The 12,938-nt window shown below is 43.8% G+C and overlaps 1 protein-coding gene across 4 annotated transcripts in view; it reads right to left on the bottom strand.

Moving 5' to 3' along the window:
- LOC115082448 (cyclin-dependent kinase 9) overlaps positions 1-12,412 on the bottom strand; it is a 35,221-nt gene extending 22,809 nt beyond the window's left edge. The window contains exons 1-2 of one of the 4 annotated variants that reach the window (XM_029586676.1): positions 12,168-12,412; positions 4,933-5,014 (exon numbers count right to left, since the gene is read on the bottom strand). In XM_029586676.1, coding sequence (XP_029442536.1) covers positions 4,933-5,014; positions 12,168-12,259 — 174 coding nt within the window. In that variant the 5' untranslated portion in view covers positions 12,260-12,412. Of the gene's footprint in view, positions 1-4,932; positions 5,015-5,269; positions 5,289-12,096 lie in introns of those variants that run through there. The other 3 variants (XM_029586677.1, XM_029586678.1, XM_029586679.1) reach the window with 3 other exon arrangements.
- Between the last annotated feature and the right edge of the window lie 526 nt (positions 12,413-12,938).

Here is a 12,938-nt window from a genome sequence, read left to right as displayed (position 1 = left end):
GGAATTATAACCCTCCACATGATGAGCCTTATCAAGGTGGATTCCACAGCCTGCTTCTTTTGCTGGGAGTGGCAAGAAGACATCATGAACAAGTGCTGAGAAATTCCAGTGCATATCCTTCTCATATGACATCCAATACCCATTTGTCCGAAATGATCTTGACTCACCGCTGGTAGTAGAGGGACAGTCAACCTCCTATCTCCTCGTCCCAAGGGTGGTCGGCAAAACTTCACTGGAGGGTTCAGGACGAACCTGAGCCTCTCTTGAACTGTCGACTCTGAAAGGACTGAGACCTCCCAAAGGACTGAGACCTCTGAAATGTTGGAGTTTCTGTAGAGTCAAAAGCTTTGGAAGCCCCTGGATTGACCCCTCATGGGCGAGGGGTACTGTAACTGCTTTCTCTCATCTTCTGGTAGCTGGGGCACTGAAGATTCACCCCAATTGCTCGCCAGTTTTTCCAATTCACTTCCTAAGAGGAGTAATCCCTTAAAGGGCATCTTCGCGAGGTTTGCCTTAGAGGTTGCGTCTGCTGACCAATTTCACAGCCATGGTGCTTTCTGGCCGCTACCAGTGAGGCCACTTCTCTGGCCAAGGTACGGACTAGGTCAGAGCCCGTGTCAGCTAAAAAGGTGGCGGTGGGTTCCATAACCTCTCTGGAATTCACCCGAGTCATCCACCTCCTGAGAGAGGAGCAGGCACGAACGAACTACCAGTGCACAACAAGAAGCAATCTGTAAGGACCTTGCTATTGCATCAAAGGCTTGTTTAAAGATGGACTCTATCCGCCTATCATGCTCATCCTTCAAGGCCACTCCTCCCTCCACTGGGATAGTTGTTCACTTCAAAACTGCAGAGACCAGCACATCCGGTTTAGGGAAACAGACGTTCTCTTGCCACCGGATCCAGTGGGTATAGAGCTTCTAATGTTCGTCCATCTTTGGTTCAATCATAGAGTCCACCCCCAGAAACTCCCAGCATCTTCAGGATCTGGATGACCAGGGCCAGCAATTAATCTCTAAGGAAAAAATGAAACATGGTTCGATATGGTTCTAAACCCGGTGGGATTTCCCCATTTTCCAAGGGATCTGGATCCCCTTCTTTGCCCATGCTGTCTGGGTCCCTGCCAGGGATACCCTTGGTGAGACGAAGCATGTCTCGAGGCCTGCCGATAGAGCTGGGAGAGGGAGGCCTTACAGCTGGGGTTCCATCCAGACAAGGGCAAGTGAAGCAGACTGCGCCTGTACAAAGTCCTGAAGGCCTTGAAAAAATTCCACCCAAGAGAAGGCAGCTGGGTCCATGCCTAGCCCAGGAAATACTGGGATAGGTGCCGCTAGATTTCCCTCTCCCATGAAAGACCCAGCCCCGGGATTACTCAGATACGGGGGTACTTCCGGTTTAAAGTTGTGGCCAACCCATCCTCTGATTGGGAGAAGCCGGGGTTAGCAAAGGCTGGGGAGGCCAACTCTCCCTGGGCCTCCTCACAGTGCTGTCATAAGTAAGAATCCAGGTCAGACTGTGTAGCCCTATTATGACAAGCAGCACAGAGAGAATGGCACTAATGTTTCTTTGCTGCCGGAGCTATTAGGGACGGTAGCTGCGTGTTCAGCCGGTTTGTGCTTAAAAAAATTTGTGCACACAGATTTTGGGTGCCTATTCGGGCCACGGCAAGGCACACGCACAGCCCTTGCGTCCACCTTTATCTAAACTCTGCCCTTAGAAAGTTGTGCATATACGTATGCAAGTGACGTTGTGCGCGGTGTTATGTGCACAGCACGTGCGTAGAGCCAGCACGCACCATGCGTACCGCTCTATAGTGGGTAATGGAAGATGCACAAAAGTGCACAATTCTATTTCACATTTAGTTTCAATGAAACTGTAATTCCACTTTAATCATTACATTAATTTTGCTGCATGCCAGATTTTATATTTTTCCAGCTTGACAACATAAAGCCTTCTCTGCCACATGGGATATAATGCTTGAAGATGAAATTTTTTCCCAGTTTGATTTCTTTTCATTTTTAAACAGATCTATTTTAATTTTGACTTTACCGAGCCTAAAACGAGGCCTAGCCCACCGGGGGCCGTTCAACCCGCTCAGAAGCCCTCTTCCCTTTACCCCAATGGAATCAGGAACGTCGGTACGGCACACCGAGCAGGGGAACCGAAGAAAGTCCTATCGAAACCCCTCCAACGTCTCTGAATCGGGAGAACCCTCTTCTCTTTATTTTATTTTTTAACTTACCTGGGCTCAGCGCTTACCGGCTCAGAGACTGTTTTCTGTTGCAGGAGCAGAGGGCTTTGGCCTTCACCGCCACACTCGGCTTCCTGCACCTGCTGCTTTTAGCAACAGACTATCGAACCAAGGAACACCTCTGAGGGATCTCAGAAATCACCTCAGGAATTCCCAACGGGGGGAGGGACCTTTAGGACCTTTAGGAGAGCACGGCTCAATCTTTCTCCAATTTAAAAGTAGAATTTCTTCTTCTATAGGGAAAAGCATGTTCACATCTGCTAGGAGACAGAGATACTGAAGGGCTGAAGTCACTGCAGGGTTGTATCTAAGGTGACATCAGCTTTGAAACCTGACTCCGTCTCCATCTGCTAGCAGGGGAGCATATAATCCATTGGTCCTGAGTCCAACTGGCTACACGCTAGGAAATTTGGCTTATTACTGAAAGAGAACTCTGCCACATTATCAGGACTTACAACTACTCATCTCTTATGATCCTAAGCACCTGGACATAGCAGTTGCCAAATGAACATTGTCCAATTGGCTAGCATATTGTATCGTGCATTGTTACGCACTCGCTGATCTCTAGATTACGGATTCTGGACTTTATACTTCAGGTCTAATTTTCTCACTATTGGAGCACAGGAAATTGGATTCTCCCACATTCTTGTCTGCAATTCTTGCAAGATTCAATTAATTGGAATGGCTGCCAACTCTGCTGGGGTGTCTAGGATCTGGAGAAGGCTGATTACATCTGTGCAAGAGTCTTTGTGCTTACAAGCATTTACTCCCAATGCGTTACCCAACTTATCTATGGAATAGAAGAGGTCCTTGGTTGGTGACAAATGTTCCGGAGACTAAGATAAGGAATTGGAAGGAATTCCCGTCAAACCATCCTCAGACCAAAGAAGGGACAGTGACTCAGGACCCATATGATATAGATGACTGAGGTGGGGTCCTCAGTAACTTTGAAAGGGAGAATTCCAGGGGGAACATCCTCTGACTGGCTGGACTTCACTGTGGAAGAGTAACAATGACTCAAATCATCTCACAAGGGTTCTGATGAAGTACCCATAGGACTGGGAATAAAAGGGACTCCCTTTTGAGGGAGCAAATCAGACACCCTGGAAAGGAGAGGCTGTCCTTGTCCTTAGCCATTAGGAGGCAAAGGACGTCTTCACCAACTCTGCCACTTGGTCTTCGGGTTGTCGTGTCCTCTGACCAAGCACTGGAGGTGGAACATCCTCTTCTGAAACCAGAATGGGTTCTTCTAGAAGGTCCTCTGGACTTTGTAATATCTGTCTAGGGGAATGTGAAGAAATCAAGGCCATCGCCGAGTAGATGGGATCTTGTCTCTCTAGACAAAGGACTTGTTCCAGAAGCCTCGATCTAGGAGGTGGTAAATTAAGTATGTCTCTGTCTGCACCTCTAATCCTCCCTAAATGCATCAAAGAGTCTGGCGATTTAAGAAACAGTTGTGTCAGTAGCACCAAGGTCCACTGCATTAACGACACTGATCTGCACTCTGAGACTTGAGATTCGATAATGGTGTCGAATGAGGGAGCATCATCTGTGTCGAGGTTCAATGCACAAAAGAGAATGGAGCTCAATGGATCGGCAAATTGTGTGGTGTTGCTGTTTCATTGGTGCCGATGGCACTGTTGGCTCTGAGGAGTGATGCTGCTTCTTCATAGGCTACCCCGAGCCCCACAAAGAATGTGAGGGGTTTGTGGACACTTGAGAATGGCTTTTTTGCATCTTGCTCGAGCCCAACGAGGTGGAGGGGCCCATGGCCTGCTCCAGAAGCTCCTGCTTAACTCGATAACCAGGGAGCCAGAAGAGGCTTCACTCCAGGAGGAATGGATGAGGCTCTTTTAAAGGCTTACGCAGCTCCTCCATCTTCTAGACTCCAAATCTCTGAGTCCATGATGACATTCAGCTGTAGTGGTAGTAATTAGGTAAGTCACGATTAGGCCCGAGACATCAGTAACAAATGTCATGGCCATCAGCAACAGACATCTTCTTACCATACACGCAGTCCAGCCTTTTTGGAGACAGGCTTTTTTTTGGGGGGGGGGGGGGGGTAGCACTTAAAAATGCTATTTGGCAGTTGCTGAGGCAACACAGTTCTTAAGAAAAAAAAAATTCAAGAAATAATAAAAATATCATTCAAAGAAAAACAGGAATAGGTACACATCCACGCTGTACCTCAGATGAAAAAAAGACTGAGAGCTCACAAAACAGCACTCGTGTGGGAATTCCCGCTCATACTCAGTAGAGCAAAATCTCTATGAGCTAAGAGAAAAGGATCCACTCAGCGCAATCGGATGATGTCACCCATGTGTCATGGATAATTCAGCCCTGTTTGTCAACAGAGAATCTACATTTGAAAATATCTGCACCACCTATTCACAAGTACAGAGAGAAACAGAAGAAAAGAAACCAAGAATGAACTAAGCAGTGCTGCCTGCACCCAACTGCATGGTAGACCCATTTGTTGGGCTAATGGGATTCATTTGTGATTAGCTTTAAGAAATTTGCTCTTTTCATCAGGACAGTGTCTTAATGATCCTGAAACAGTCTCAGCTCAGGAGATGTTAAGTGATCAGAAACACACAGCAGAGCACTGTTGCTGTCTGAGTCTGAAAAAGGAGCAGCTGCATTGTTTCCTCTATCTCAGAAGCAAGTCAGGACTCACTTACCCCCTCCTTTTCATTTTCCATCAACACCTTTTTCAAAGCCACCTTTTTGCCAGTATGGCGATGTTTTGCTTTGAACACTTCCCTGTGAAAAGGACATACAAAACCATTTTAAAAAGACGAATCAAGTAATGAGCAAGCTTAGAGTCATTTTAGGGTCCTTCTGAAGATCAAAATTAGTAATTTCTTTAATCAACCCCAATATATTATCCCAAAACTTCAAAAATTATGGGACGCTCCCACCAAATGTGAAAAAAGTTCCCACCCTGCCACAGTTACACCAGCAATTATCCTGCACAGTAGGGTTTAATTTATGTAGACAAAATGAGCATGGATTTACCCAAGGGAAGTCTTGCCTCACAAATCTGCTACTTTTTTTGAAGGGGTGAATAAACATGTGGACAAAGGTGAACCAGTAGATGTGGTGTATTTGGATTTTCAGAAGGCGTCTGACAAAGTCCCTCATGAGAGGTTGCTAAGAAAACTAAAAAGTCATGGGATAGGAGGCAATGTCCTTTCGTGGATTGCAAACTGGCTAAAAGACAGGAAACAGAAAGTAGGATTAAATGGTCAATTTTCTCAGTGGAAAAAGGTAAACAGTGGAGTCCCTCAGAGATCTATACTTGGACTGATGCTTTTTAATATATTTACAAATGATCTGGAAAGAGGTACGACGACTGAGGTGATCAAATTTGCAGATGATGTCAAATTATTCAGAGTAGTTAAATCACAAGCAGATTGTGATAAATTGCAGGAGGACCTTGCAAGACTGGAAGATTGAGCGTCCATATGGCAGATGAAATGTAATGTGGACAAGTGCAAGATGATGCATACAGGGAAGAATAACCCTTGCTGTAATTACACAATGTTAGGTTCCATATTAGGAACTACCACGCAGGAAACAGACCTAGGCATCATAGTGGATAATACATTTAAATTGTCAGCTCAGTGTACTATGGCAGCAAAAAAGCAAACAGAATGTTAAGAATTATTAGGAAGTGAATGGCGAATAAAATGTTGGATGATACAATGCCTCTGTATCGCTCCATCGTGAGACCACACCTTGAATACTGTGTGCAATTCTGTTTGCTGCATCACATAAATATAGTTGCACTGGAGAACGTACAGAGAAGGGCGACCAAAATGATAAAAGGCATGGAATGGCTCCTCTATGAGGAAGGGCTAAAGAGGTTAGGGCTATTGAGCTTGGAGAAGAGACAGCTGAGGGGGAATATGACAGAGGTCTACAAAATCATGAAAGGATATGAATGGGTAAATGTGAAACGTTTATTTACTCTTTTGGATAATACAAGGACTAGGGGGGAGGGGGTACTCCATGAAGTTAGCAAGTAGCACATTTAAAACAAATCGGAGAAAATTCTCTCTCACTCAATGCACAATTAAGCTCTAGAATTCGTTGCCAGAGAATGTGGTTAAGGCAGCTAGTGTAGCTGGGTTTAAAAAAACATTTGGATACGTTCCTGGAGGAGACGTCCAAAAACTACTATTAATCAACAGGGAATAGCCACTGCTTGTTGCCAGCATTTTTAGCATGGGATCTATTTAATATTTCAGTACTTTCCAGGTACTTGTGACTTGGACTGGCCACTAATGGAGACAGGATACTGGGCTTGATGGACCCTTGGTCTGACCCAGTATGGCATATCTTATGTTATGTTCTTATGACGCTCAGAAGTAAGATACCATTGTAATAATATTTTATACTCATTTTCTACTAGCAGTCATGATACAAACCTCCTGCCAAATCAACAAGAAAAAATAATCCCAGGTAGTCTCAAAGTGTATCACCCAAATCTCTCTCCCAAGTTCTAATGTAGCTTGGTTGAGTGGCTTACTCCCTATTCAGCATGAAATCATCCCAGTATACTATCAGCTTTATCATAAATCCCTTCAATGTTTTCCCCTTATATAAATCCAATGATAGTCCCAAGGTTACTATAAAATGCTTCAATTAGATATAAGGAAATAGGAAAATTGGTCCTTACCTGCTCTAAAAGTGATTGAGATGTACCCAGGACTAAACAGCTTGTTAAATCAATTTGAGGAAAAATAAATGTAATTTCTATCAGCTACAAGACAAGATTTCTAGGATAGCCATAACCTCAAAGTCAATTGTGTATAGTGAGATGGAGATTCTATAGGTAGCTCAAATCTCTTAGGAAGCCAAGTATAGCTACCTCAGAGGACAGTTCAGCCAATAAATGCTTACTCAATCCAAACCCATTGTTTGGACTTTCTCACTCGAATAATTGCCCTCAGCTGAGAGTCCAGATAATACTTTTTAATGTCAGGGACCTCCCCAAGTTCCCCCCTTGAATTGGTCACCCTTGGGGGCCTACATCTCCAGATGAAGGTAAAAATCCTTTTTTGACATTTCTTCAAAACAGAGTTCAGTAATATTATTGGTAGGGTTTGAAAGAGATAACAAAAGCAAGGCAGAATATTCATCTTTACTGTCATGATTCTTCCTAACCAGGAAAGATCGTACTTTTCCCAACTATCTGAATCATTGTAAACAGAAGAACACTGCAGTATAACTAAGCCTCAACAATTTATCCATATCTGCCCTAATATGTACTCTTAGGTACATTACACTATCCTTAGCCCATTTAAAAGGGAATTGAGCTTTTAGCTGTGCAATTGTATTCATTGGGAGAGTGATATTTAAAATTTCAGATTTGCCCATGTTTATTTCAAGATAAATTTTAAAAAAGCCATCAGTGAAATGCTCAACCGCACTGGTAATTACTCACAAAGGAGGAAAAAACTTCAGATGCCTGATCTCAGCAATTAATTGCTTGTGATTAGGTGACTAAGGTACGTACCCATCATTAGTTAAAAAAACTTCAAATGATTTTTTTTAATATTATTTTCCAATGATTTTAAACACAATAACTTTTTATGAAAACTGTGTTCATATATCCTTCTTAAATAATTGCGTGTGTTTTCTTTTTTGAAATCTTAAATTCAAAATTTTACAGTTTTATTTATTTAAAAAATGATGCAATCTTGCTTGAAGAATCAAAATTTGAAAATGTAACTAAGGGGGTCATTCTCTAACGCTATCGCACGCGAAAAGTCCCTTTTCGAGTGCGATAACTAGCTCGGGGCGGAGTCGGCCCCGGAAGAGGAGGAGTCGGACCAGGGGCAGACACATCGCTGGTGGCGAAAGGTAAGATTCCTTATCGCTGCCAGTTTCGCGCCGAATAACTACACCTTTTATGGTGTAGTTATTCGGCGCAGAGGTGCGATCGCTGCCCGCTATCTCAGGCCCGCCCCCCGCTTCGCCCCCCGTTACCGCTGGATTCTCTAAGGTTAAATCCTTGATAGTTGAAATTCACAGTGACACACTGCAAACTACAAATTAATACGAACTTCCATGCAACATTTGCCACCAACCATTTCCACTGCCAAACTCAAATATTGCAATCTTATTGAATTCAAAAAGATACTTGAAAAATCAAAGTTAGAAAACTTAACTTGGACTCCTTGATTGTTGAAATTCTGACACGGACAGCGTTTTGTCTGCCTAGACAGCATGATTTTATGCATAGTGTATCATCAGGTGGTTTCCCTGACACAGCCCTAGGTGTCACAGAGGGCTTTTTTCTATTTATCTTTTCAATAGTCACTCAATTTTATCTCTTTTCATTTCAAATTAATTCATGTTTATCTCAAAACACGAGACCCTCTCAAAATTTTCCAACTCAGCAACTAAAGGTAGAGATGATACTGGGTCAGAGTAAACATGAGATCATCTGCAAAGAGAGACATTTTATAATCATTTCCACCCATCCTAATACCTGTAACCCCACAGAATTTCTAATCTTTTCTGCGAATAGCTCTACTGCCAAAGCCAAAAGAAGGGCAATAAAGGACATCCCTACCTCACACAAGATTTTATAGACCTCTATTATATTTCCTCTCAGCTGTCTCTTCTCCAGGCTGACGAGCCCTAATTTGTTTAGCCTTCCAGCACCTTTATCATTTTAGTCATCCTTCTCTGTACCTTTTTCAGCACCGCTATATCTTCTTTCAGATGAGGCAACATGGATCAATACAGAGGACTTATGATATCCTGTTTTATTTTCCATGCTTTCCTAATACCACCTAACATTCTATTTGCTTTTTTGACACCACTGCCGCACATCAGGGATTTAAAAATATGGAATCCAGCATCATGCGCCTATAGTTTTGATTATTCATCCTAATGTACTGTACACTTATAAAAATTAAATTTCATCAGCCATTTAGACACTCAAGATACCCAAGATTCCAACTCAGTTCACTCCAGCACCCACTTTTCCCATGCCTATCAACAAAGCTCCACAATAATCTAAACAGCCAACAATACTAGAATGGCTGACAATGTGGGCACCTATGTCTCCACTAGAACTTCTATTTATTACAAAACTTGCAATCTGCCAGAGAGACCTAGCTGCTAGTCAATTCTACCATTACAGGTGATAGACATATGCAGCCACATGGTTGCCTGTGTTTCCACTAAGACTTTTATCATTTCGTATTAAACACTTTCATTTTATTCTCAGTCATAGTATAGTCCTGGGGGAATTCTGCACTACTGCGGAGCTCCCACTTGCGGCGAAGATGGAAGGCCCCCGTGTGCTGCGAACAGGAGTGTGCTCCGCTCACACCAAAGATAAAGGCCCCCGTTGAAAGAGAATGTGAATGTGTGTGTGTGAGGAGAGGGAGAGGGGGTGAGAGAGGGGAGAGGGGAGGGGGTGAGAGCAGGGAGAGGGGTGTAGGGGAGGGTGAGAGAGAGCATGGGAGGTAAGAGAGCAGGGGGGATTGCTTGTGTGTGGGTTTCAGAGAGAGGGAGCCTATATGAGGAGATTGTGAAGGAGTGTATATGTGTGGGAGAGATTGGGAGTTTGTGTGTATGTGAGGGTGCTGGCCTGTGTGAAGGAATTGTGTATGTGAGAGACAGTGAGAGAGAGACATAGGTAGCCTGTGTGAGGATGTATGTGAGAGAGAGAAAGGGAGCTTGTGTGGGTGTGTATGCAAGAGGGCCCTGTATAAGGGGATGTGTGTGTATGTGTGCGAGAGAGTGAGGGAGCCTGTATGAGGGTGTGTGTATATGTACTAGAGAGAGGGAACATGTGAGAGAGGGAGGGAGGGACAGAGGGAGCCTGTGTGAGGGGCAGTACTGAGAACAGGGTCAAACTCTGGGACTGGCAATACAGTGGAAGGGGTTGAGCCTAGAGGCAGAGGGGAGAGATACTGGCAGGGGGGAGGAGTTGGGGCCTGAGAGGGCAAAGTGGCCAGAGGAGTAGGGAGAACGAGTGGAAAGGACACTCTTACAGTGAATTTCTAGGGAAATTCTGCTCAAAATATTTAAAATTCTGCATCGTTAAGTAATAACCTTTTTCTGTATTAGTCTTTAAATAATTACATTTTAAATTGTCATGTAAATTGTGTTATTTTGACCAATATAAAGTTTGTAGAATTTTAAGTTTTTGTGCGCAGAAATCCCCCAGGAGTAATAGTAACATAGTAAATAATGGCAGATAAAGACCCAAATGGTCCATCCGATCTTCCCAGCAAAATGTTTAGGGTTGTAACTACTGCTCCGTACAGGTTATCCCCATGTGGAAATGTTACAGCTAAAATTAACACAGGTTACCTCATTTTTTCTTTTCCATCTTCTAGCTACTATGGATCCTCTGTGTTTTTCCCATGCCTTTTTTAATTCCCTTTCCTGTCTTTACCACCTCTCCCAGGAAGACATTTGTATCCACAACCCTTTCTGTGTACAAGCACTTTTCTGATGATGCTCCTGAATCTACTCCCTTGGGGTTTCATATCATGACACCTAGTTCTAGTTTCTTTTCCATTGGAAAAGGTTTGATTATTGTGCATTATTAATACCTTTCAAGTATTTAAGTCTGTATCATATCTCCCCTGTCTCTCCTCTCTAGCATATACATATTTAGGTCCTTCAGTCTCATCTCATAAGCCTTTCTCTAGACCACTTCCATCCTGTCTGCACTTTCTCTTGTGATTACAAGCAGGATGGACAAGTTGGGCTATCTCTTGTGAATAAAGGTGCTATATGAACCAGACTGTCTCTTGGGATTAGGTGGGGATTAGCATAAACAGTCTGAGTTTCTTTATAAGAATGGGAGGTGGGATGAGACCATAAACAATCCAAGCTGCACCTTGGAATTAAGGGGGGGGGGGGGAGAGAGATGAGAAATACATATAGTTTAGGCTATGATCAAGAAAGAAAGCAGATTATGCAGAGCCAGTATATAGAACCCTAGATGTGATCAGAGAGAGGGTGATGGGTTGCTTGGGCAGTGTATACAGCTGAGTTTGTGACTGAAGAAAGGATGCAGGGGCAGTATATATCATCCTAGTTGTGGTGGGGCTGTAAAATCTGTTCCCCTGCTCCAATTCGGTACTCCCCAATTGCAGCCCTGGCTGTAGATACCAAACCCTGGCACAGCTTAGGTTGTGTAAAGTGCCCCTGCATCCTGTAACCCCATTATCCCTGCTATGTTTGAATACACTGCTTCTGCACTCCCCACCACCACTGATCATAGCATGAACCACATTTATAGTCCTGTACCCCTTTTTATAGTCCTGTACCCCTTTCTTCCTGCTCCCTTGATTGCAGCCCAGGCATACATACTGCCCAGGCTGGTGATCATGGCGGGGGGGGGGGGGGGGCAGTATGTACTGCCCAGACTGTGATCAGAGTTGAGGCACCGGGCAGTATGATCAGAGTGGAAGTGGGGAACAGACGAAAATATGTACTGCCCGGTCTGTTATCGGGGTGGGGAGAAGGCAGGAAACATCAGTATGTACTGCCTGGTGTATGATCGTGAGCAGGGTTGGCGGGGGGCCGCGGGGGGGACAATAGTATATATTTCCCTGTCTTCTATCAGGGATGACTATTGGGGACGGGTAACAGGAATATGTACCGCCTGGGCTGTGAGCCTAGTGGGGGCGAAGAACGTCAGTATGTACTACCCGATCTATAATCGTGGTTTTGGAGGGGAAGGTACAGGAAACGACAGTACTGCCTGGTCTGTGACCATATTTGGCAGGGGAGGGGGTGCAGGTACGACAGTTTTGTCCGGTCTGTGATCGGGATTGGGGACGGGGAACGATAGTACTTACTGCCCGGCCTATGATCGAGGGTGGGGCCGGGAAGCTGAGGAGAAATCGGAGACCCGACCTTTGCTGCTCACCCGAACGTGCCCTGCCCGATCTTCGCCAGCCTCTCGTACTTGGATACCTCATCGCAAAAAGGAAACTCCACTGCATCATAGTGTTTGGCCATGGCGGAGATGAACAGGGGCAAGGGCCTTACTTCTAACTTGTTCTTCCGCCCCTCCGACACTTCCTTCCGGTGAGGGATCTGTATTCTGGGAGTTGTAGTTCACGGCAGATAGTGACGACACCGTAGTTAGCTTTGCAGTTCTACCTGCGTATGTTCAGTCCTGGTCTGCATTCTGGTCACTAGAATAAAAGTCAACCACAAAATTATAGAGTTGTTGATATTTATTTTTTAATGTATTCATTTTTTAATTCCAGAAATAACATTTTCGACTCTGTCTTTTTATTAGATTTTGTAAGGGTTTTTATAATATAATAAAAACAGAGAACAAAGTAAAGGGAAAACGATTATACATCTATTTGAAATAAATCGACAATCACATGCCGTAGGTAAAAGACTATATATAATTAACCCCATTCTCACCCAGCTTCTTTCCCTCCAATCTCCTTTGATATTTAATTTATAATAAACTAGTTCAGATCCCCTTATATAGTGGTTGGTAAATTATATTTTAATTGAATATTTACTAGCGATTACTCTTGTTAGTCTGAATCACATAAATAACTCCATCTTTCAACTGCAATTTATAGTGAAAAATACATTTATCCAGAGACAGCCAAAGTTTTTAACAGAGATAGGGAAATGTTGGAGCAAGAATATTTCACCATCATCCCCCCAGTAC

This window comes from Rhinatrema bivittatum, unplaced genomic scaffold (assembly GCF_901001135.1).
Source record: "Rhinatrema bivittatum unplaced genomic scaffold, aRhiBiv1.1, whole genome shotgun sequence".
Taxonomy (NCBI): Eukaryota; Metazoa; Chordata; class Amphibia; order Gymnophiona; family Rhinatrematidae; genus Rhinatrema; species Rhinatrema bivittatum.
The sequence above is the reverse complement of the archived record's forward strand: the minus strand, read 5'-3'. Positions and strand labels throughout refer to the sequence as shown.